Genomic DNA, 21914 nt, shown 5'->3' on the forward strand with positions numbered 1-21914 from the left:
GGGCAGGTACGCCCTCTCATGGCCAAAGTCCAGGCCGTCTTGGATTTCCCTGTACCAACTACGCGGCGTCAGCTTCGCCGTTTTTTGGGAATGTGTGGCTACTATCGAGGGTTCTGCAAAAATTTCGCCACCGTGGTTATTCCTCTGACAGCCCTGACAAGTCCGTCGTGCCTGTTTTTGTGGAACTCTGATTGTCAGGATGCCTTTGACTCAGCCAAAGCCCTGTTGTGCAGTGCCCCAGTGTTAGGTGCCCCTGACTTCACTCGGGTGTTTAAGTTAGAGGTGGATGCCAGTGCGCATGGTGCGGGTGCTGTACTCCTGCAGGAGGATGACCAGGGTATTGATCACCCCGTGTGTTACTTCTCAAGAAAATTCAATAAACATCAGGTGAATTATAGTACCATCGAGAAGGAAGCTTTAGCGTTACTCTTAGCCCTCCAACATTTTGAGGTGTATGTCAGTTCCAGCCCCGCTCCAACCGCTGTGTATACGGACCACAACCCCTTGGTTTTCCTCTCTCGCATGAGGAATAACAATCAGCGTCTCATGCGTTGGTCTTTGCTGCTGCAGGACTTTAATATTGACATCCATCATCTTAGAGGGGCTGATAATATTGTGGCCGATGCCCTATCCTGGGTGGAGACCTAGGTCTAGCATCTCTTTAATGAGATGCTTGATTTTAGGTGGGGGGGTGTTATGACCCAGGGTCATTATTTGTGGTACGGGGTTGTTATTGTTTGTATTTGTATTCAGCGATGCTTGTTTCCAGGTGGAGGCCGCCCATTGGTGGAGGAAGGAAAGAGGCCAGCTACAAAAGGGGTTGGACTGGGCCGGTGAGGAGACTTTTCCTGGTTCCCCGTGAGCTGTGTGGCTGGGGACCGTCGTGGCGTGTGACTGCACGGGGCTGCAATATTAATGTTGAAAAAGGGTTGTACCTGGGCTTGGTAGCTGTAGGGGTGGGAAGCCGTTTTCTTTTATTCCCCTCTTTTTCCCTGTTTCGGGTAGGGAGACAGGTTAGAGAATTGTATTTTGTTTTGGAATCGTGGGAGGTAAGTTAGCTCTGTTTTTCTTTCTAGTGTGTTTTGTTTGTTGTTTTGGCATCGCCCACCCTGAAGCTCGCTACCTGTTCAGTGAATAAATTAACCAAACTCGTCATTCTGCCGTGGTGTGTTTTTTTGTTTGTCGTTATTATATATCGGGTTTATTTTTTTGTTGTGTTGCACCCCGGCTTCGGGCCGGTGTGTAACAGAATAGCATCCCAGCAGCTGGCAAAGATTCAAAGACAAAAATCTACACCAAACAGCTGAGAAAACTCCCACTGTAACTACTGTGACCCCAAATTATGAATAGGCTAAAACTTATGCATTTTACATAATAATAATTAGCTGGTGACATAAATATTTCTCACTGATTAAAATCTAGCATCATCTCATTTGAATTGTTTTCATCCTTCCCTCTCATGCATACTAATCCTTCTTCCAGAAGCAAGCAGAGAATTGTTTGTAATAATCATAAAATCTGTCAGAGGCGCAGACAGCCACGGTTATAAATGCGTCTCTCTGAGATGAGATAATGAGTAGCAAACATTGTTTCATTTAGGAAAAATCATATAAGAATATGATCAGTAACCTAATTCAGTTCAAGTTTAATGTGTAGAAAATAAGATTTCGCAGCAACACTTAAATAATTACAAATACATGCAAAATTAATTTTTTCTTCATAAATAAAAGAAAATATAACAGTTATTGTTGCATCAATGTTGCATCCTGTCATGTTGTTGGCTTTTTGGTGTATTCGTTGGCTTCTGGTTTCCATGTTTACTTTTCCTAGTTCTAGGGTCACTGCTTGCTACAGCCCATTTAATTTTAATGATATAGGTACACTAACCGGTCCCTTTGTCTGGTACCCCTGTTCAGCTGCTGGTGAACGTCCAAACCGAGCATCAAGATGGTTGAAGAAATACGATTTAAGTGACTTTGAATGTGAAATTGTTGCTGATGCCAGACAGACTTGGTTTGAAGATTTCAGAAATTGCTAATTGCTAATTGCTAATAAAAAAATATCCAATGAGCAGCACTTCTCTGAGCCAAAATGCCATGATGATGCCAAAGATCAGAGCAGAATAGCCAGACTGACAAGCTGATAGGAGGCCAAAAGCAACTCAAATAACCACTGTTACAAAGGTGTGCAGAAGATTATCTGTAAACGCACAACATGTCGAACCCTGAAGAACTACAGCAGCCGCAGAAGACCACAGCGAGTGCCAAGTGCTAAGAAAAGGAAAACTAAGGCTATAATGTGCACAGGCTCACTAAATTTGTCAATATGATCCGAACTCTCAGAGTAATGCTTCCAGTACCTTGTTGAATCAATACCATGAAAGTTAAAGTAGTTCTGAAGGCAAAGTGGGGTCCAAACTGATACTAGCAGTGATTGGTGAGTGTATATTCCAAAGATTTTCCTTGCGCTTGTTCCTTTTGTTGTTATACTTCCTTTGTCTATCCACATGTTTACATTGTGTTCACATGCTCAAAAAATTAAGTGAACCTTCAGACATTGAATCTTATTGAATGGAATTTTAAAGTTTTAAATCTCTACTAACATATATTGTGCACTTTGTTAAAAAAAACAGGAAAAGGTCAGTGGTAACCAAAATAAGCATTAACCCTTTGAGGATTGGTTTTTAAAGGGGGATATACTTAATTTATCCCAAATTTAGGAAATTACTAATATTATCAAGTTTTGAAGTATGTCCTCCCAACAGGAAGTCTTATATCCTCTCCTGTGTCAACAGACCTTACTAAAAATGTATTTGTGTGTAACGATGAATCCCTGCCAACTATAAAAGTGCTGATCATTAGTATATGGACTAATCTACTTGTGCATTACTAGTTCAGGAACCAATACAATGAGACACAAGAAAGAAAGGCAGATGAACTAGCAAAAACGTGACATTACGAAGCTTATTTTTAATTAAAACACAACTGAAGACACACATACTTAATTGGGTCTGTGTAAGCGCGCCATCATGAAAAAATGCAGTCCTGAGATCCCAACTGTAGTGGGAAGTACCACAGGGATGGATTTAAGTACTTCAACAGGTGTTTAGAAGTCTGTCTTTCTCTCTTTGGACAGATTTGTCAATACAAGTAGTCCCTAGGTGCTCACAAATAGAAATATAAACATCGTAATGGGCATTGCTGCCGGTGTGATGTTACTGCAAAATGGTCTCTGGTGCACATAATTCACAGTGATCCAGAGACTCCACTATTATCTGTATAATAATTTATCACCTAGTAATTTTTTCAACATCTGCCCCTAAGCAATGCAAGCCAGCCTGGCTGTATTACTGAAACAAACTGTTGTATTTGCAATAAGTACTTACAATTTTTGTTGGAGGATTTATTTAAAAACCTATTTTTTGCCTTTTTACAGCTTTATTTGAAAGGGTACAGTGAAGAGTGACAGGAAAGCAGAGGGAATGACATGCGGCAAAGGGCCACAGGTCGGACTCGAATCCGCCTCCTCATCCCAGTGAGCTTAACTGGCACCTTCTTATTGGAGGATTGAGGAAGATTTGAGTTTGAGGCTCTAATATTTTTTGCTCGGCATTACTGGCTAGAAAATAAAGTCAGTTAGACATTAAGCACCACTGTATTGAGAGTCCAGTATCATTAAGGAGCTCCATACCAATAAATCTGACAGCTCTTGTTCATTTAGGTGAAGCCACTCATAAATGCTTCTGCTATTTCACTGACAGAGTAAAGTTGACTCTATTTGGTGACACAACACGATGGCAGGATGCATGAGAGAATGTGTGTAAAGTTCATTCTTTTGGATATATATTTATTTCATACATGCCATGGGCGTGCAGAGCACTGGGAGGGGTTCTCTTTTTATAGCACTCTCAAAGTCACAGGAGTTATGATTATAAGAGCTGTCAGGGCTAATGATTCGCAATATCACTATTTAGGCTGAGGCCTGTCAAGCTAGCACTCCATTACTAGCCCTAACACCCAGTCCTCTGAGAGCCTACACTGTCTGCTTCTACATGGTGTTAAAAATATGCTAAGGCTGGAAACATAAATCTGGAAAGAAATAACCAAAAAAGTGAGTATAATGAGTACCAGAGAATTTAATTGTACTGTGTGGTCTCTGTTTTATGTCTTAACTCTTCCATGAGAAACTGAGCTCCAGTTGAGTAAGCAGTAAGTGTTCAGAGCCAGCTTAATTCATTATGCACAATTCTGTGATTGTCTATGCAGCTTCACAGCTAACAACACCAGCTACTGGACCTATAAAATGTTATGATTGAGTGAGTGCAGACCTAATAGTTAAAGTTAGTTAAACTTAAGTTTTCTTAAGAGAAGCCCTTAAAAGGTATTACAACCATTAGAATCCAATTTGGAAAAATTACAACATTTATCAATCCACAGGTTTAGCTTCATATACATGAGTGTGAAACAGCAGAAGAAGAAGTTCTATTGGGCTTAGTTAGGTTGTGACACTCAGGAGGCAGCTGACAGGTACAAAAAGGACAGTTGGAGTGAGGTCCTTGCAGTACGTGAAGCAAAAACTTGGATGTAGGAGGAGTTTGGGTAGGCCATCGAGCAAGACTTTCAGCCAACATCACGGCACTTCTGAGAAACCGTCAGGTAACTGCAGAAGGGCAAGCAACCTCCTTTTCAAAGTGTATACAGTGGGGACAGAGTGGTGCTGACCTTAACTGAGGTTATAGTCAGTTGTTGCAAAGAATACTTTAAAGAATGTGAGAGGAATTGAGGAGATCCTCAAAGTGGAAGCAGAGCAGGGGACGATGGGGATGACTCGCTTATCAGGGTGGCCGAGGTCACTGAAGCAGTCAAAAAGTGACAAAGCTTTGCTTTGGGTTTCTTAAAGTTGACTGACACACCTCTGCAGCGTCAGATAGACGTTAGGGATAGTGCCTCTGTATTGACACCGGACAGTGGTCACCCTTTTTAAGAAGTGGAACCAGGAAATGTGGTCCAGTTTCAGAAGCATTGCACTCCTCAGCCTATGACTTTATCCTGTGCTTTCTGTTGCTAAATGTGCATAGGTGAACTCAGTGAAGGTCTTTAATTTCAACCCACAAAAAGCTGCATTTCAAATATGTAATAAATGAATAACTGGACACTGAACAAAATAAATAAGAACAAGGTCTCGAAGTTCTCTTTAAATTTCTTTTTAAATGGACACGAGAAATTTCAAATATATTTTAAATCATTAAAATGTTGACATTCAAGAATGCCTGAAATATCTTGTATTATAATGTTTCATAGGAGTTCGAACAATATATTCAAAGATACTGATTATTATTATTGCAGTTTTGAATTATATCTTTATCACATATGTTTGCTGGAAATACAACCAACGCCTAGTCATCCTGCATCATCACATTCTGCCTATTTGTGAAATACCTGTCTCACTATGTAGAATGTCACCTTTGCTTTTAGTCCTTGATGCACTTAATGCAGCAATATTTTTCCTGAGAAATTAAAACAGTTGTGTTTTAAGGCACAAGGTCTAGATTTGGAAGTTAGCAGGGTGTTGTGGTTAATGTCCTGTTTGGACATTTGTGTTGCAAGTTTCTTTTTTTACTTAAAACTAACTAAAACTACATGGTCTGGTTTAACTTAAATAAATGTTTGAAAAAAAAATCAGGAAAGCGTGACGTATGAGCACCCATATGTGACTAGTTGGAAGTGAGCTATCCATCTCACTACTGTCGCTACACACTGCCGCTAAAGGACACCTTGTATTCAAAATTAGCTTTGACAGCAACACAGAAATGGGAACCGACTACATAATAACTTCTCCGCTTAAAGAATCAAATGATCTCTTACTCATGAAAACTTTATTTCTTATCTTTGCATAATTTTAGACACACAAAACCACAAACAGTACACATTATACCTCTCTTTCATATTAATTTCCAACCTTGGCATTCTTGGAAATCTATATAGGTATTTTGTTTCGTGTAGGCAATGGCACAAACACCATGGTATGCCTAAACATATATACGGTTTTAATCTTCGGTGTTTCACCGAAAGAAGATCTGTTTACACCTTAATTTTCAAGTCCAGACTCTAAGTGTCTTTTTCATACACATTGAAAGGGGATGAAAAATGCAGCTGTCAGCTTCACCTCTCTCAGTTGATAATTGAAAAGATAGACTAGATGGCACTTTCATTCAGGAAGGGGTGGGGTGAAAAACTAAAAATATATTGCAAATCATCAGTTGTCATAGGAACAGGAACACCTGACTGTAGACAATTGTGGAAGTCCTTTCAAGTATCAAGGAGACATTAGTAGATTTTTATAATTATGCATTCTCTTTAAGTTGCTCCCCTTTATCAGCTGCCAGACACAGGTGCTTTTGTTTGGAGATGAAGTGCACAGATGTAGATCTTTCAGAGTAGAATCTTAAAAAAAAAAAAAAAAAACATTTTATGCAAATAATCTTTAAACTGTGTAAACACACAAATGCCTTTTACGCTTTATCAAAAAGTTCAATTGTATTTAGCTTCTGATCATTTTTATCCTTAATGTCAGTACTTTTGTTTATAATCCAGAGTAATTTTGTACTTGATTTTTAATGCTTTACTTTTTACATTGCAAAAATCGCTGTACCGTGTTGTTTAAGCACAATTAAAATGATGAAAGTGAAAGCAAAGTCAAACTTTCTGTCTAATTTCCCAGAACAGGCAGAAATCCAATATCAAAGCAGGAAGGCAAAGTCTGATTAAATCTTGACTAAACAAAGCTTAAGATGCTTCATTTATATAATCTCACCAAGAGATATCTCTCTCTCCAAGCTCTCTAAGATATTTGGCTCCCGGCCACAAAGATCATCTAGCAGGAGGATTTAGCTGAAGTCCAATCCTCAAGTCACTTCAGCGGATTACTGAACATTTTAGTTTGTTAAATAACTGTTTATCAGACATGAATGCACAAAAATCTGCATATTTCTTTTCTTTATTGCTTATAACTGACAAAATGTTGCCTTGAACTTATGCTTGCAGTGTTTTTTTAAATGAACGTAAAAATGTAATTATGTATATTCATGTAATCCTTGGAGAAATTGATAAAGCTGAAAGATGCTGCTGAGTCTGTAAATTGAAAGAAAGGCTAAATGTTGTATCGTACCACACTCGGCATCAATTTAATATAGTCAATAAGAATTAGACAGTATGAGTAGCCTCACATGACATGACTGATCCACTCCACTGTTGGCCATTATGTTAAATGAATGTGTTTTGTCAGATGGCGAGAACACTACACAGCTTAAAGCTAATCATGAACATTAATCTCTATTGTTGTTTAACATTTGCAACAATGACGAGGTGTATGCTCACCTATTGTTTTAAATTATGTGTTCTCTGATTCTCAGAGGTGTGTCACAGTCCGCTAGTATCCAACCTGCCACCATCATCGTTCAGGAGCTCATCACAATTATCCAGCAGCCATGGACCCGGCTTTGCCAAGCTGAACCGGAGAGAAGGTGAGTAACAGTAATTACTGCATTTGTCTTGGCTGAAATGTTTTTGATCAATAAATCAAACTCCATTAGCTTTCCACATGGATTCTCCTAAGTGTTGTTCTTAGGGCACAAGGTAGGCATTACTTTTCATATTAATACTTACTCAAACGAAAGTGTGAAACTGTGTGATATGAGCGATTCTGCAGATTTTAGCAACTCCATCCACTGCTGTGTTTCAGCAACCCATGTACAACTGTCAATATGAAATTGGAGGGCATAACTCTAAAAGGAGCTGTTGTTAAGAAGCTAGATAAACTAAAGTTTAGTTTTTCTATATAGCACAGATTCACAAACACTTATATTATGGTAAAAAGCCCCTTAACACCTACAATATTAGAGAGTTAATGCCAATGATTTAACAGTCCTCTTTGCACAAGGACAGCATGATGCTTGGGAGCAAGATAGCTCTGAAATAACCAAGGCTCAAGTAGCAGCAGTCATCTCCCTCCCACACACTGGAGGCTTAGGGGTAAAGAAAGGAAAGAAAAGCAATACCTCTGTACAGGACAGAGTAGACAAAAGGTAATGACATGCAGTTGTGGCAGAGATTGCATGCAGAGTTTAAAAAAATAAATAAATAAAAATTGAGAGTCATTGAGAGTCCCACTGAAGTTTCAGTCTATTGCAACTTGACCCAGCCCTAACTATAAACTCAATCAAGAAGTTTTAAGCCTAATTTCCTGAACTCAAACTAGGAATAGTTTTCACAGCAGAGTAGACCAATAGCTAAAAGTTCAGCCTCCCATTTTATTTTTGGAAACTCCTGCAAGTAAGCCTGCAGTTTGAGAATGATGTACTATGACTAAATATTATGGGCTGATCATTCAAGAGTTTGAATCCCTTCTACTCACAAATTAAATCTGGCATTGACATTTAGGAGAAATATGATCTCTCTCCCTCCTCCCTGTTAGTGCTCTCAGTGTGGTTTTTAAACTCAACTGAATAACTTCACTGGGAGCTTTGAGAATAAGCTAATAACAAGAAATTATTATGTATAGGCTAGAAGTTAGAAATGCATGGACTAGAATATAACCAGTGTTGTAAGTGGTGGAAAAGGGACAAAAATTAAGAGGTTTCAATGCAAAACTTAATAAACAACCTGAACCTAAGTTAGTTGGATTATAGAAGTCAGTCACAAATCCAAAAAACAAATATAAACAGCAGAATCAAAAGTCACCCAGCAAACATGAGGGACGACAACAACCAAGCAAGGGACACAAAAAAAAAAATCTAACAGAGGTCAGAGGAAATATATGGCTATTTATACACTAAGTTAATTAGGACAGAGTGGAAACACCAGGGGAATAAGACACAGCTGAACCAAGTCTGAAAATGAGACATGAGGGGGTGTCCAAATTCACGGGCTGCATCCTCCTGAGGCCGCATTTGTAGGCCAATTACGTCACAGCGATGCGACGAAGGCTGTCCAAATTCGTAGACTCAAATGCAGCCGACAAATGCATCCTCATTTTCCCCGAATTTGAAGGATGGGTCGGTGTGTCCTTCGTGGCCTACCATATCCTTTTAACATATTTTCAGGCGAGAATGTAGCTGTGTAAACTTCAAATATGCTCAGTTTATCAAGATATCACATGTTTGCAAAACGTCTTCGGAGACGTCTGTTATCCACCAGCTTGATAGCTAGCCGGAAGCTCGAGGGTCACTGAAGCCACCGAGAACGGCACAACTCCCGGCACATCATTTTCAGATCACCGCATTCTTTCGCTACTCAGGTTAAACGTAATTTATAAGTCACTTAGACAACCTAAAAATGTTATTGTTGGGCTTTTTTCAGTGTTTAATTTGTTCGTGAGTAAATCGGTTTGATTGAGATTAAAGTCATTAGATTAGATTTGATAAAAAAAACTTTTTTAATCCCCCGGGTGGTTTTCACACAGCTGAATAAACATCAAACAGAAAACCGATTAAACAGAAGTGAGAGATGGTCGAGAATTTACACCACTGTCCTGTTATATTTTAGATAGGAAGGAGCAGACAGCTGAGTTTATTAAACTCCACCGAGACAGCGGTGACGCAGATCTGAAGGCTAGACCGTCACAGCCGTTTACTTCCGGTCTACCTGACCTTCTGAGGACCCGGCCCACGTAGACCGCAAAGGCTGGGTCCTCAGGAGGATGCAGCCCACGAATTTGGACGTGACTATGGGCAAGTAAAAGTAAGGAACAAAACACAAATGACTATCAAAATAAGACAGGAAGTAACATAACATATAAACATGTAACATAGAGACAACCAATTGATAAGATACAAACATATACAAGCTTGGAATAAACGAAAGCACAAAGGCTTAAATATAACTGAACACTAACAGAAAATAGAATACAAAAGTAGTGAGAACTAAAAACTACAAATCCTAAAGACTAAACACAGAATGATGATGGACTTGATGCAAAATAAAAGGAATTCAAAAACCCAAGAATATTAAAGAAAACCTACAAAACAAAGAAAAACAATAGCATAAACTGAATATAAAACTATATGACACAGAGTTACAGAGGTATAGGAAACTTCATATATTAGGAATTTAGTATATTCCTCCCCTCTTTTTGAAGAAGTATTATAAGTGACATTTTCAATGCTCATATTTCAGTCTGTGCTTTCACCGGTGCCTTCTAGTATAAAAGGAATCCTGGGCTTGCAAGACTTTTAAAATAGAAGGTGCGATCCTCCAAAATAGATTCATAGAGCGTTCTCCTATTGTGTCAAAGATATTATATATTTCTTAAAGCTAATAAAAATCAAATAATGGATTTGAAAGCTTCTGAAACCTTTTCATATTTCTGTGACTCACCACTGAATCCTATGATGAAAAATAGAGTGGATGCAATCATTTATTTATTAATCTGCTTATTCAAATCAATAACTTTTCCATCTTATTAAATACTGTTATTTGACCAGAATTGGGACACTGATGCAAAATGTAACCAGCTATGGGAATCCTTTCCACTCTGATCAAGTCATAACTTTTTAAAATGTATCCTCTTCACGCAGATGTATAGATTTTATTGTAGATAAACATTCTCATTTTCACTCTTTAATTCCACTGGTGGGTTGAGCGAATTTCCTGAACACGCCTCAGAGGTAGCTGTCTTTAAACCAGATGTATGCACTTCAGAACCCCAGGATCCTGCCATCTCATTGGCATTTACCAACATTTTGTTGTTTTAGATTAAAATTTTTCATGACATCTACTCGTCATCTCAGGAAACAGGCTCAAAGGTAACAGGCAAGGTTGGTGATGTAGTTAAGCCAAAGAGTGTTACAATAGTTTAACTATTCTATCCCTCCCTCTGCTATACTCACAAGTATTCACATATAAAATTTAGAAGTTTAACATTAATAAATTATTGCTGCATCATTGTCATTTTTTTAACTCTCCAGTGTTTTCCTTGAGCAGATGTAGAGGGAAGCTCTCCTTTGTTTCTGCTCTGATGGTGCAGCAGCGCGTCTGATGGTGCAGCAGCGCGTCTGATGGTGCAGCATGCAACATTAAAGACACATTTCAGCTGGATTCACATCAACTGACACCTTGTGATTTGACTAATCGGCAAAGAGAATATTTTGCAAACACATTAGAAGATAGAGGTCAACAACTGAATGTGTGGCTACGTGGTCACTGGGAAAAAATTTTGGTGCATCAGTCACCATCATTTGGCTGCTTTACACTCAAACCAGAGACATAAATCAAAAAGGAAATTTGATGTCTTTGTCTTTGACACAACTCAGGATGTGAATGATTTTCACCACCTAACAGACAGCAGGAAGCGCAGCCTGCAGGTTTCTGTTTCCTCGGTGTGTTTGATGGCAAAAGCTGTGAGCAAACACACCCACTGTGTTTCTCCACTTCTGTCAACCTGTTCCGTTTGTTTACGGATCCGAGTTTGATCTGCATAACAGAAGATGTGTTGCTTCTGAAGGAAGATTAAGTACATCTGAACAACATCAGTTAGTTTTTCTTTTTTTTTTCCCCGCACGGCTAAAAAAAAATCACCAAGGAGATGAAGATAGAATAAAACTTGGAATAAAAACGAAACTGAAGCTAATGATGTGCGTCAGATGTTGTGCAAACAAGAAACTACCATTTCTAAATCAGAGCACTCATTTTGCCTGTACATGTGTACTGTGTCACTCTATGGTACTTAATTTGGCTCCACATTTTGTTTTGGCATATTGTTACACTGGATATCCTTCATGATGCAACCCGCAAGTTAGTGAAGTTTCACTTGTTAGGGAAATATGTTACCCACCATAGGGCCTTACTCATATTGATTGGTATATACACATGCACAGCAAGATACAGCTGATTTGCATGCAAGGTGTACAATATGTTTTAAACATGAGACAGTATGGAGCCTCTGAGCTGAGAGGTTTAACTGTTTGCTAATACAGAATCTTGCAGGCTCTACTGTTTAGTATCAGTGAGGATTTAAGTTATTGCTAATAATAAGAAATGCTTCATTTACTTATCTATTGCACTAACAGCTGGGATCATTAAGGTTACAAAGCCTTATTAGTTTTCTAAATCTAAAGCTGAATTACTATGGATTCCTTAACAGATTGCATTTCGTTTTGAAAGTATTAACACAAAAACTAGAAAGAATCCAAAATTTGTCCATGTTAACAGATTAATTAACCAGAGCTGCTTTTATTTTAAAGTCCCAACTGTTCTCCAAAGAAATCAGTGAATAAATCAGCAGCTTCTGTTCATTTACGTCTCCTCCAGCTGCTGCTAACACTCCTCATACTCTATAGTTATTCTCTAAGGAGCCACCTTATTCAGAGTTAATTTACCAGCACATTTAGCAGACTCGTATGGAACAACACAGATGTTTAAGAGAAATGGATTGCTAATTTTGCTTCGAATCACTGCGCATCAGTCTTGTTGCACTGTTAACCCCAGCATTAGCCTGTGAGCAACCATGATTATGCAAATGTTGCCTAAACCTCTAACTGGCCTTCTTCATATCCTAAAACAGTTATTGTTTCCTTATTTTACTGTATTTTGTTTATTATTTTTTTGCAAATTTAGGCTCCTCCCCTTTGTGAGTGTGGACGCTTCATCTCTTTGCTCTTGAATGCTTTGCTTCTTATATTGATTTTTATTGATTTTTATGCTGATTTTTTCCCTTTTTTCCGTGTGAGCTTACCTGCGATAACTTCTGGACACTTGTAGATCATTAGGACTAGAGTGTTCTTAACAGAAACAGCAACATTTTATGGTTACCTTGTCCTCAGCGCTCCGTGTGTCTGTGGCCTAGACACAGCTGAAGCCTGATTACAGCGTCTGGGCACCGAGCAGCCTCAATAGCCTGGAAAGGTGCTAACCGCTAGGCTAACTAGCAACAAGATGCCTTCCCTCTCCACAGATGACTACCACAGCCTCCTGCAGAAGATTGCAGTACTGGAGACAAAAATCCATCGCTTAGAAGTAAACGTGGAGGTAAATGGACTGTGTGGAAATGAAACAACCTTGCCTTTGATTCAAAACAATGGCGATGAGCAAGCTAGTACACAGCTAAGGAGCACAGATAACATGACCAAGAAAGTAGACTCTGTGCATTATTATAAATCCTCAAGTGATAATCCCCCCTTAGACTGTCTTGGTGCAAAACCAAGACATAAATCATGTCTCCTGGAAGGGGGAGGACGTATCACAGGCAGGGCACAGCGAGCTGAAATCTCTGAAACCGACTGGCCTTCACTTCCTACGAGACAGAGAAGCTCTTCTACCCCTGTATACGGGAGGAAACAGGACTGGACAACCGTGAACAGGAAGGTTAACAACAAACCTCCAAAACAACTGAATGTGAAACTGCAGAACAGATTTGCTCCACTATCAAAGGACCCTGGATCTATATCGGACAACCATCCATCTAAAAGCAGCGAAATAAGGTCTGAAAATCTGTTGAAAAGTGAAAGGCCACAGGGAAAGCTAAAGGCTAGGCCTGAAACTCTGATTGTGGGTGACTCTGCCGTAAAGGATGTACAAAGGATGTGCGGTAAGAACACTAAAGTCCTCTGCTTTCCTAAGGATATGGTCAACAACCTGAAGGAGAGAATTCTTCAAATTGCAGATGAATATCCAACTGTGACAAACATTGTTCTGCATACAGGGTCAAACGATGTGTCCAAACAACAGTCGGAGGTTCTGAAACGGGACTTTACTGGATTATTAAATACTGTAAACTCTCTGAATGCAGCTGTATTCATCAGTGGACCTGTACCGCCGGTCAGAGGAGGAGACGAGAGATTCAGCAGGTTGTTTACACTGAATAAATGGCTCATATCAGCATGTGCTGACCACTCAGTGCACTTTATCGACAACTTTAATATTTTTTGGGAACGCAGGCATCTGTTCAAAGCAAATGGATTTAATTTTAACAAGTCAGGGGTGAAACTGTTCACCTCCAACTTGTTTTATTCCATACGTCATCCATCCGTGCTTGGTGCCAAGGCTGAGATAAACGAGGAGTTATCTCATAAAGAGGAACAAACAGTACTCCAAGAACAGACAAAGCCCAGCAGAAACCTTGAGGAGGAGCTCCATCTGCCCCCACCCGGGAAGAGCCTCAGAAAGGAGAGACATCCATGGCATCTGAGGAAGAGCCTCAGAAAGGAGAGACATCTAAGGCAAGAAGAGGGGTCCCTATTTGCCTCCAACTCTCTCAACAACACCAACGACCAGGACAAGGGACCACGACCTTCCCCAGTCCCCCAAACCCCTGACAGGCCATCACCCTCCTCCCCCTCCCTTTCTCCCTCCTCCCCACACCTGAAATTCACTGAGGAGATGATGGAGCGGGTCAATGCTGGGCTCAGATCTACCCCCCGTCCCAATCCCTTTTTGTCCCCCATAAACCCCCCACCAGAGCGGCCAAAGGTTCGCCATCGAGCCCCACCCTCAACAGAGCAATCGAAGTCACATTGCCCAGCCTCGCCCCCCTTAGTTCCTCTTCATGCCCTGTCTCCGCAGTCTGATGCGTGATGTGTGAAGGGTCCGGGCTGTGAGGATTATGGCAGTGATGACTTTTCCCAGGAGAAGCTGGGACCCTGTTTACTAGAAGGTTTTAAAATTTCTGTACTTTTAGGTGACAGGAGACATGTGGCCTGGTCAAAACACAGAGAGCTGCACTCTAAAAGATCTTTAAACATAGTAAACATACCTTGTGTGCCACAGACTGCTCCCAAACACGAGGGGACAAGTAATACCTCTAAAACACTTAAGTTGGCTTTATTAAACATTAGATCTCTAGCTGGGAAAACATTTTTAATTAATGATTTAATCACTGAGCACAGCCTTGATTTTATGTTTTTAACTGAAACTTGGTTGGACCAAAGTAACAGTGGAGCTGTTCTCATCGAGACGACCCCTCCTAACTACAGTTTTATCAGTGAGGTCAGGGCGAGCAGGAGAGGAGGAGGGGTCGCTGTCTTATTTAATGAATCATTTCAATGTAAGCAGCTATCTCCTGGAAGTTTTCAGTCTTTTGAATATGTGGCTTTACAGCTGAAGGCCCCATCCAAAGTTGTGTTTCTTAATGTTTACAGGCCTCCCAAATACTGCACAGACTTTTTTAATGACCTCAGTGAACTGCTGTCTGTGATCTGTGTTGATTTTGACTGTGTAATTATTGTTGGGGATTTTAACATCCATGTGGACAACCCTCAGGACAAAGGGACTAAAGACCTGAGTAACACTCTGGGCAACTTTGGGCTGACTCAGCATGTAACAGAGGCCACACATAATAGAGGACACACTCTTGACCTACTGATCTCCAAAGGCCTGAGCATTTCAAAGGTTACTGTGTCTGATGTGGGCCTGTCTGATCATTACTGTGTTTTCTTTGAAAGTAAAATCTCAGCCCACACAAATATATCAACAACAGTGATCACAAAACGGTGTATAACTGAACACAGTAGTGAGATCTTTAACCAGGTCTTCCCATTAACACCTGACCTGCCCAGAGGGTCAGTCAATGAGCTCGTCAATAGCTTCAATGCTAACATGTTAAATGTAATGGACACTATTGCTCCCATTAAGGTGAAGGTTATCTCTGGAAGGAAAAAGTCTCCATGGAGAAACTCCACACTGGTGAAAAAAGAAAAAAGAGAGTGTAGGAAAGCTGAGCGCAGATGGAGAAAAACAAACCTCCAGGTTCATTATGACATTTATAAAGAGAAACTTCACAATTATAATTTACAACTGAGGAGTGCAAGGAGGTCCTACTTCTCTGACATCATCACTAAAAACAGCCATAATGCTCGGGTCTTATTTTCTACAGTTGACAGGCTAACAAACCCTCCTGTGCCAGTGGCAGGTGAACTTCATTCGACCATGGCCTGCAATGACTTTGCCAAATTCTTCACTGAAAAAATCCAAAAAATTAGACAAGCAATTGGTACATCAACAGCAGATCCAGGATATGTACTGTGTCCACCAAAAAACAGTTTAAACACCATGAAACAGTTTCAACCTATTAACAGCAAAGACCTGGAGGACATCTTAGGTCAACTGAACTCCTCCTCCTGCTGTTTAGATGTCCTGCCAACAAGTTTTTTCAAAAAGGTCTCAAAGACTTTGGAGTCAGACCTGTTACAGATCATCAACTTTTCCTTAATGTCAGGTGTGTTTCCAGAATCACTAAAAACTGCTGTAATCAAACCTATACTGAAAAAGGACAATCTTGACAAGACACAAATGAACAACTACAGGCCGATCTCAAATCTCCCGTTTTTAAGTAAGATCATTGAAAAAGCAGTTTCTCAACAGCTCAGTTACTTCTTAAAACAGAATAACTGCTACGATGCCTTCCAGTCAGGTTTTAGACAGAACCACAGCACTGAAACCGCTCTGACCAAAGTGTTTAATGACATATGTCTGAATACAGACAGTGGAAAAATGTCAGTCCTAGTTTTACTGGATCTCAGTGCAGCATTTGATACAGTTGACCACAACATATTACTCAAACGACTGGAGAACTGGACAGGTCTTTCAGGAACTGTACTAAACTGGTTCAAAACATACGTAGAAAACAGGAAATACTTTGTATCAATAGGTAACTTCACATCTGAGCAGACAAGTATCACATGTGGAGTTCCCCAAGGTTCCATCTTGGGACCCCTTCTGTTTAACATCTACATGCTCCCACTGGCACAGATTATAAACAACAACAAAATAAACTATCACAGCTATGCAGATGACACACAAATATATATCACAATGTCACCAGGAGACCGAGGCCCTGTACAGGCTCTTGGTAAATGCATTGAGGAAATCAATGACTGGTTGTGCCACAATTTTCTCCAGCTAAACAAAAACAAAACTGAGGTAATAGTCTTTGGCGCCAAAGAAAAACGATTACAGGTCACCAGAGAACTTCAATCTATACATCTAAAAACCACAAACCAGGCGAGAAATTTGGGTGTAGTGATGGATGCAGACCTAAACTTAGAAAAACACATTAAGACAATAACAAAGTCAGCTTACTATCACCTCAAGAATATATCAAGGATAAAAGATCTGATGTCTCAACAGGACCTGGAAAAACTAGTCCATGCATTCATCTTTAGTAGGCTTGATTACTGTAACAGCATCTTTACAGGTCTACCTAAAAAATCAGTCAGACAACTACAGCTCATTCAGAACTCTGCTGCTCGAGTCCTCACTAAGACCAAAAAAGTGGACCACATCAGTCCAGCTCTGAGGTCTTTACACTGGCTGCCTGTCCGTCAGAGGATAGACTTTAAAGTTCTGATGCTGGTCTATAAAGCTCTGAATGGTTTAGGACCAAAATACATCAATGACCTCCTGACCCAGTATGAACCATCCAGATCCCTCAGGTCATCTGGATCCGGTCTTTTATCAGTTCCCAGAGTCAGAACCAGACACGGAGAAGCTGCATTCAGCTTTTATGCTCCTTATATCTGGAACAAACTCCCAGAAAGCCTCAGATCAGCTGAAACACTCAGTTTATTTAAATCCAGGTTGAAGACTCACCTGTTCTCAGCTGCATTTGAATAAAGCACCAAATCCACACTTTAAGCTTAAATTTCAAAACTTACATTTAACTACTGATTTTATCTACTGTTCTGATTTTATCTGTTTTGATTTTATATACTGTTGTTTGTTTGTTTGTTAATTAGTTAGTTAGTTTATTTGCTTGTTTTAATCAATTTTAAATCATGCTTTTTATTTGTTCTTGTTTCTAATGTCTCTGTAAAGCACTTTGAATCACCTTGTTGTTGAATTGTGCTATACAAATAAACTTGCCTTGCCTTGCCTTGCCTTAAATATTTGGGAACAAATTATTGGAAAAATAAAATGGAGCTACCATGTGTTTATTATTTCTATGATTTCTAAAAAATAAATAAATAAAAATGAGCTGAAGGAAACAAACTGTTTAAACATTAACTGATTTCCCACCAAAATCAAATCAGAAAAACTGCTTTAACATTTAGAAACGTGCACAACCTATTCAGCCATGTAATTCTGTGTGAACTGCAGGCTAATCAGGAGTACTTAAATTAGATGAGAGTAAATGCAGGGGTGCACTGAAAACAGATCTCATCCAAGAAGAAGAAAAGTTTATCCTACTGTAGCTTGCCATGTCAACATATACTGTGAAATCTCAGAAGTAATGAAATAATGATTACTGTTGTTTTTACTGTAATAGTAACAATAGTCATAAGAATGCTAATCTTGTCATATCACCTACCTTCATGATATCATTTTTTTTCTCCAGTGTCCAGCATGGATACCAGCAAACGCTGCAACCAGTGAAACTGTCACAAATATTAAACCAAACCTTCACAGTCCCGGGTTCTTGTTTACTTTTTATTAAGTTTTGGTTCTTGTTTAGATTTTACTGTTTGCTTTTATATTTGTCTAAATTCTTATTGTTTCATTCTCCCCCTTATCATTTCCCAAGTAGCATATCCTCTATTCCTATAGTTTTGTTCATCGCCCAACTACATCTCTACTTTATGACATATAATAGTATTAATTATATTTTTTACATTTATGACTACTTTTAATTCATTTCACAACATGTGATAAGATATTATACCTTCTTTTGAATATACACGGAAACAGGGCTGTCAAAGTCCAGTCATATGATATGAATCATATGCATAAAACCAGTGAGTTGCTAAAAGAGCACTCGTGGTTTGTTTACAGTAGCACTCCAGTCTTTGGGTTTGTCTGTCCTGACTTAATTTTTTCCACCTGCCCCATGTATGTCCCCATGTACGTCCTCCATGTGTGCATGCATTCTCTTTGTCAGATCATGTTGGACTTTTGTAGAGCCAAAAACTCAACAATTCACTTTTCTTTTTAAAACCTGCTTATGTGTCCCGTGTTTGGGTCCTCTCTCTCTCACCCAATACGTTAATTCTGATCTGTTCAACCTGAAAGCTTCAATTGCTACACACAGAAATTGCTGCAACATTCAAGTACAGACAAGATAACTTGCCATTTTTTGGATAGGTTTGGTGAGCTGCGGTATACAAGATTTGGACAGATGAGCACACCTTGGAAAAAAAAATCAATCAAGCAGCTGATCAGACAGCCCAATTTTTTTCTTTTTTTCCCATTTCTATTAACTTATGATCGATCAAATGTCCACAAAGAACAGTACTTTTTAATCTTTAATTAGATCTGTCCAGTTTTTCTCAGCCTGACATAATTTATGCAGTGAGACTGACATGCTTGATGTCTTTTGTCCATTCCTTGCTTTTCCCCATTTCAATCTTTTCCCTTTTTTCCTCACATAGCAGAAATAATGGGAAAACAGACTTTTGTTAGCTACATGCAGCTAATTGTGAAGCTGTCACTATTGAGGCGATCTGGCCATGGCATTGAACACATCTGAACTACCAGATGAGGGTATTCAATCATCTGTCTCTTTGGACAAACATGCAGGGTCCAACTTTGAGGTCAGCTTCAAAATCCTAATGTGTAATCTCACTGTAATTAAGTAGAAAAGCTGGAAATCAAAATGATAATATCTCGTTTGGAGGGAAATTGATTCCTCGAAGAACTATCAGATTCTGGTTCCAAAAGGGTTGGCTGTGTGAAAGTAATATCACTGGCTATGCAAAAACATTTAACTTTTTCTACATTAAATTGGATTTGGGAGGCCTTTAATGTTCTCGGAGAAAATTCTGGAACTTCCTACTCCTTGAGAAGATACAAAGGATTAAGTGAGCAGAGCAGAAGTGATTTTTCTTTAATTTTTGCTTAAGTCTCAAACTCAAACTTTTAATTCTACTGATACCAAGTGACTCAGCGGGCTTTAATCACAGACTCAAAAGTTTTTCACAAAAAAGCAGACATTGCATTCATATATTTCTATTATCATTGTCTTTCATTATAAAAAGAATTGTGCTGGGAAGATAATGATACTGATGATATTTGGTGATATCTGTATGCATGCTCCTAAATCCACATTTAAACCTTTCAATTCTGTGTATCACTGTACCTTACAACTCATCACAGGTGATTCTTCGTCAGCCATGAAAAATGTGATAACCATGTATGTACGGTGTTTATTTAGGAGGCTCTATACTGCAAAGACTGCCTGCTTACCTCTGCTTTCTGACTCAATTTAAACACAGCACTTACAATATCAGATCCCAGGACACTTTAACATCAGCTGTACCTCTTATTCAAACTGAGCTTGGAAAAACTGGATTTAAATACTTTGCTGCCTATAAATGGAATGAGCTACAAAAAACCCAAAACAAAACACAACAAAAAAACAAAGAACTATGGCGTAACATTCTCTAATCTCTCTAACAACAACAACAACAAAAACAACAACAACAATAATGAACAATAGATTTGTCAGCCAAAAGCACACATATAATTGAGCACAAGCTGCTTTAACATCAGAACGAATTATAGCTGTTTTTGGTATAATCACACTTTCTCTATAAGGACCGTTTCCTTTAACCTTCACAAAGTTGTTCAGTGTGTTGAATAATATTTTTTATGCTTTGATTATAATTTCAGCTTGGCCTGGGATAAAAAGTGACTGATGCTGCACAATTGACTGAGAGTTACAGAACCCCTGAAGTCCAAAAAGACATTTAAAAAAATATATTATGTGTTCAAATTATTATCTTGATAAGATAGTTGTCTTATGAGAACAAATTATCTTATTCAAACTGGGGTTGCTGATTCATCAAATAGGAAGTTGCTAAATATTGTTTTTTCTTACTAACAAAATACGTTTGAACACTTGTGTACTGTTTATATCTATAGTTACATTAGATATTGTTTTGTTTTTTACTTTGATGACAGATTTGACTTTTTCATATTATTTTATTTATATATTATTTAATTGCTTTACCCATTATCCTTAGTGTACAAGGACAGTTGAAGGCTACAGAAGACATTAGTGCAAAATATATAAATAGACATCTGTGAACAGATCCTCTCATAGGTTGTCCTCTGTGTCCACATATGGTCTAAAGATCAGTCATTACTGGGCAGAATAAAACAGCTGTCTATAAAGGACATGATCCTCCCATAGTTTTACTGCTGTTCTGACATTGTTTCTACTAAGCTTTCAGTGGAAACAACTTGTATTCACAGTGACAGTCACATCTATTAGTGTGGCAGATATATATAACAAGGTGTCTGCAAACATGGGAAACAACTCTAGTGTTGGTTGTCTCTTGTGTCTAATTGTGTTAGGTTTTAAATATCTCTTTGTGTTCATCTAGCGTTCTGTTAAGGACTCTAAATTACCTTTATTCTGAATAGTGCAATACAAATAAGTTTGACTTGACTTGCCTATGATTATACTTACACTATATGGTCAAAAGTACTGGGCCAGGACTCTTAGTCCTTAAATTATCCTGTAGTCACAACCTGCAGGATATTTTTGAGATAAAGTGTTAATGACTAATTTGCAAACAAATTAAAAGAAAAAATAGGAAAAAGAGTTATGAAATCTATAAGAAAGGTAGTTAAGTTATGAGCCAAAAAAATCAGATCTGCTAATGAGGGAGAAGCAGGATTAACAAAAGCATCTGTTTATAGTTTGTATACAAAAAACTTTTTTTTTTTTTGGTAACATCTATTGTTATTATCTAATTTCAGTTGAACGTGACCCAGTACTGCAAACATAAAAATCACCTTTTGGTATTTTAATAATTGCCTGTCAAGCTGTTTGTTTTTGTTTTTGCTTGTTTGTCAGTGAAATTGTGCAAACATGTCATTTGTTTTTCCAAAGGAAACATAATGAGGTAGAGGCCAAATAGAAAAATGCTGGTGCAGTGCCTTATAGCTTTCTTTAACATTTCTGACAGGAAGAAATCATCCTGG

At 38.8% G+C, this 21914-nt stretch overlaps 1 protein-coding gene across 1 annotated transcript in view; it reads left to right on the forward strand.

Annotated features, from left to right (window-relative positions):
* The window catches only part of LOC147315894 (contactin-associated protein-like 4), a 99312-nt gene that overhangs the window by 20947 nt on the left and 56451 nt on the right, over positions 1–21914 (forward strand). The window contains exon 2 of the mRNA XM_086258874.1: positions 7412–7522. Within this exon, the coding sequence (XP_086115000.1) occupies positions 7412–7522 (111 nt within the window). The remainder of the gene's footprint in view (positions 1–7411; positions 7523–21914) is intronic.

This window comes from Aulonocara sp. 'chitande type north' Nkhata Bay, linkage group LG13 (assembly GCF_057382095.1).
Source record: "Aulonocara sp. 'chitande type north' Nkhata Bay isolate Kocher_YH1m ecotype deep benthic linkage group LG13, A_spYH_male_GT1.1, whole genome shotgun sequence".
In the NCBI taxonomy this organism is placed as follows: domain Eukaryota; kingdom Metazoa; phylum Chordata; class Actinopteri; order Cichliformes; family Cichlidae; genus Aulonocara; species Aulonocara sp. 'chitande type north' Nkhata Bay.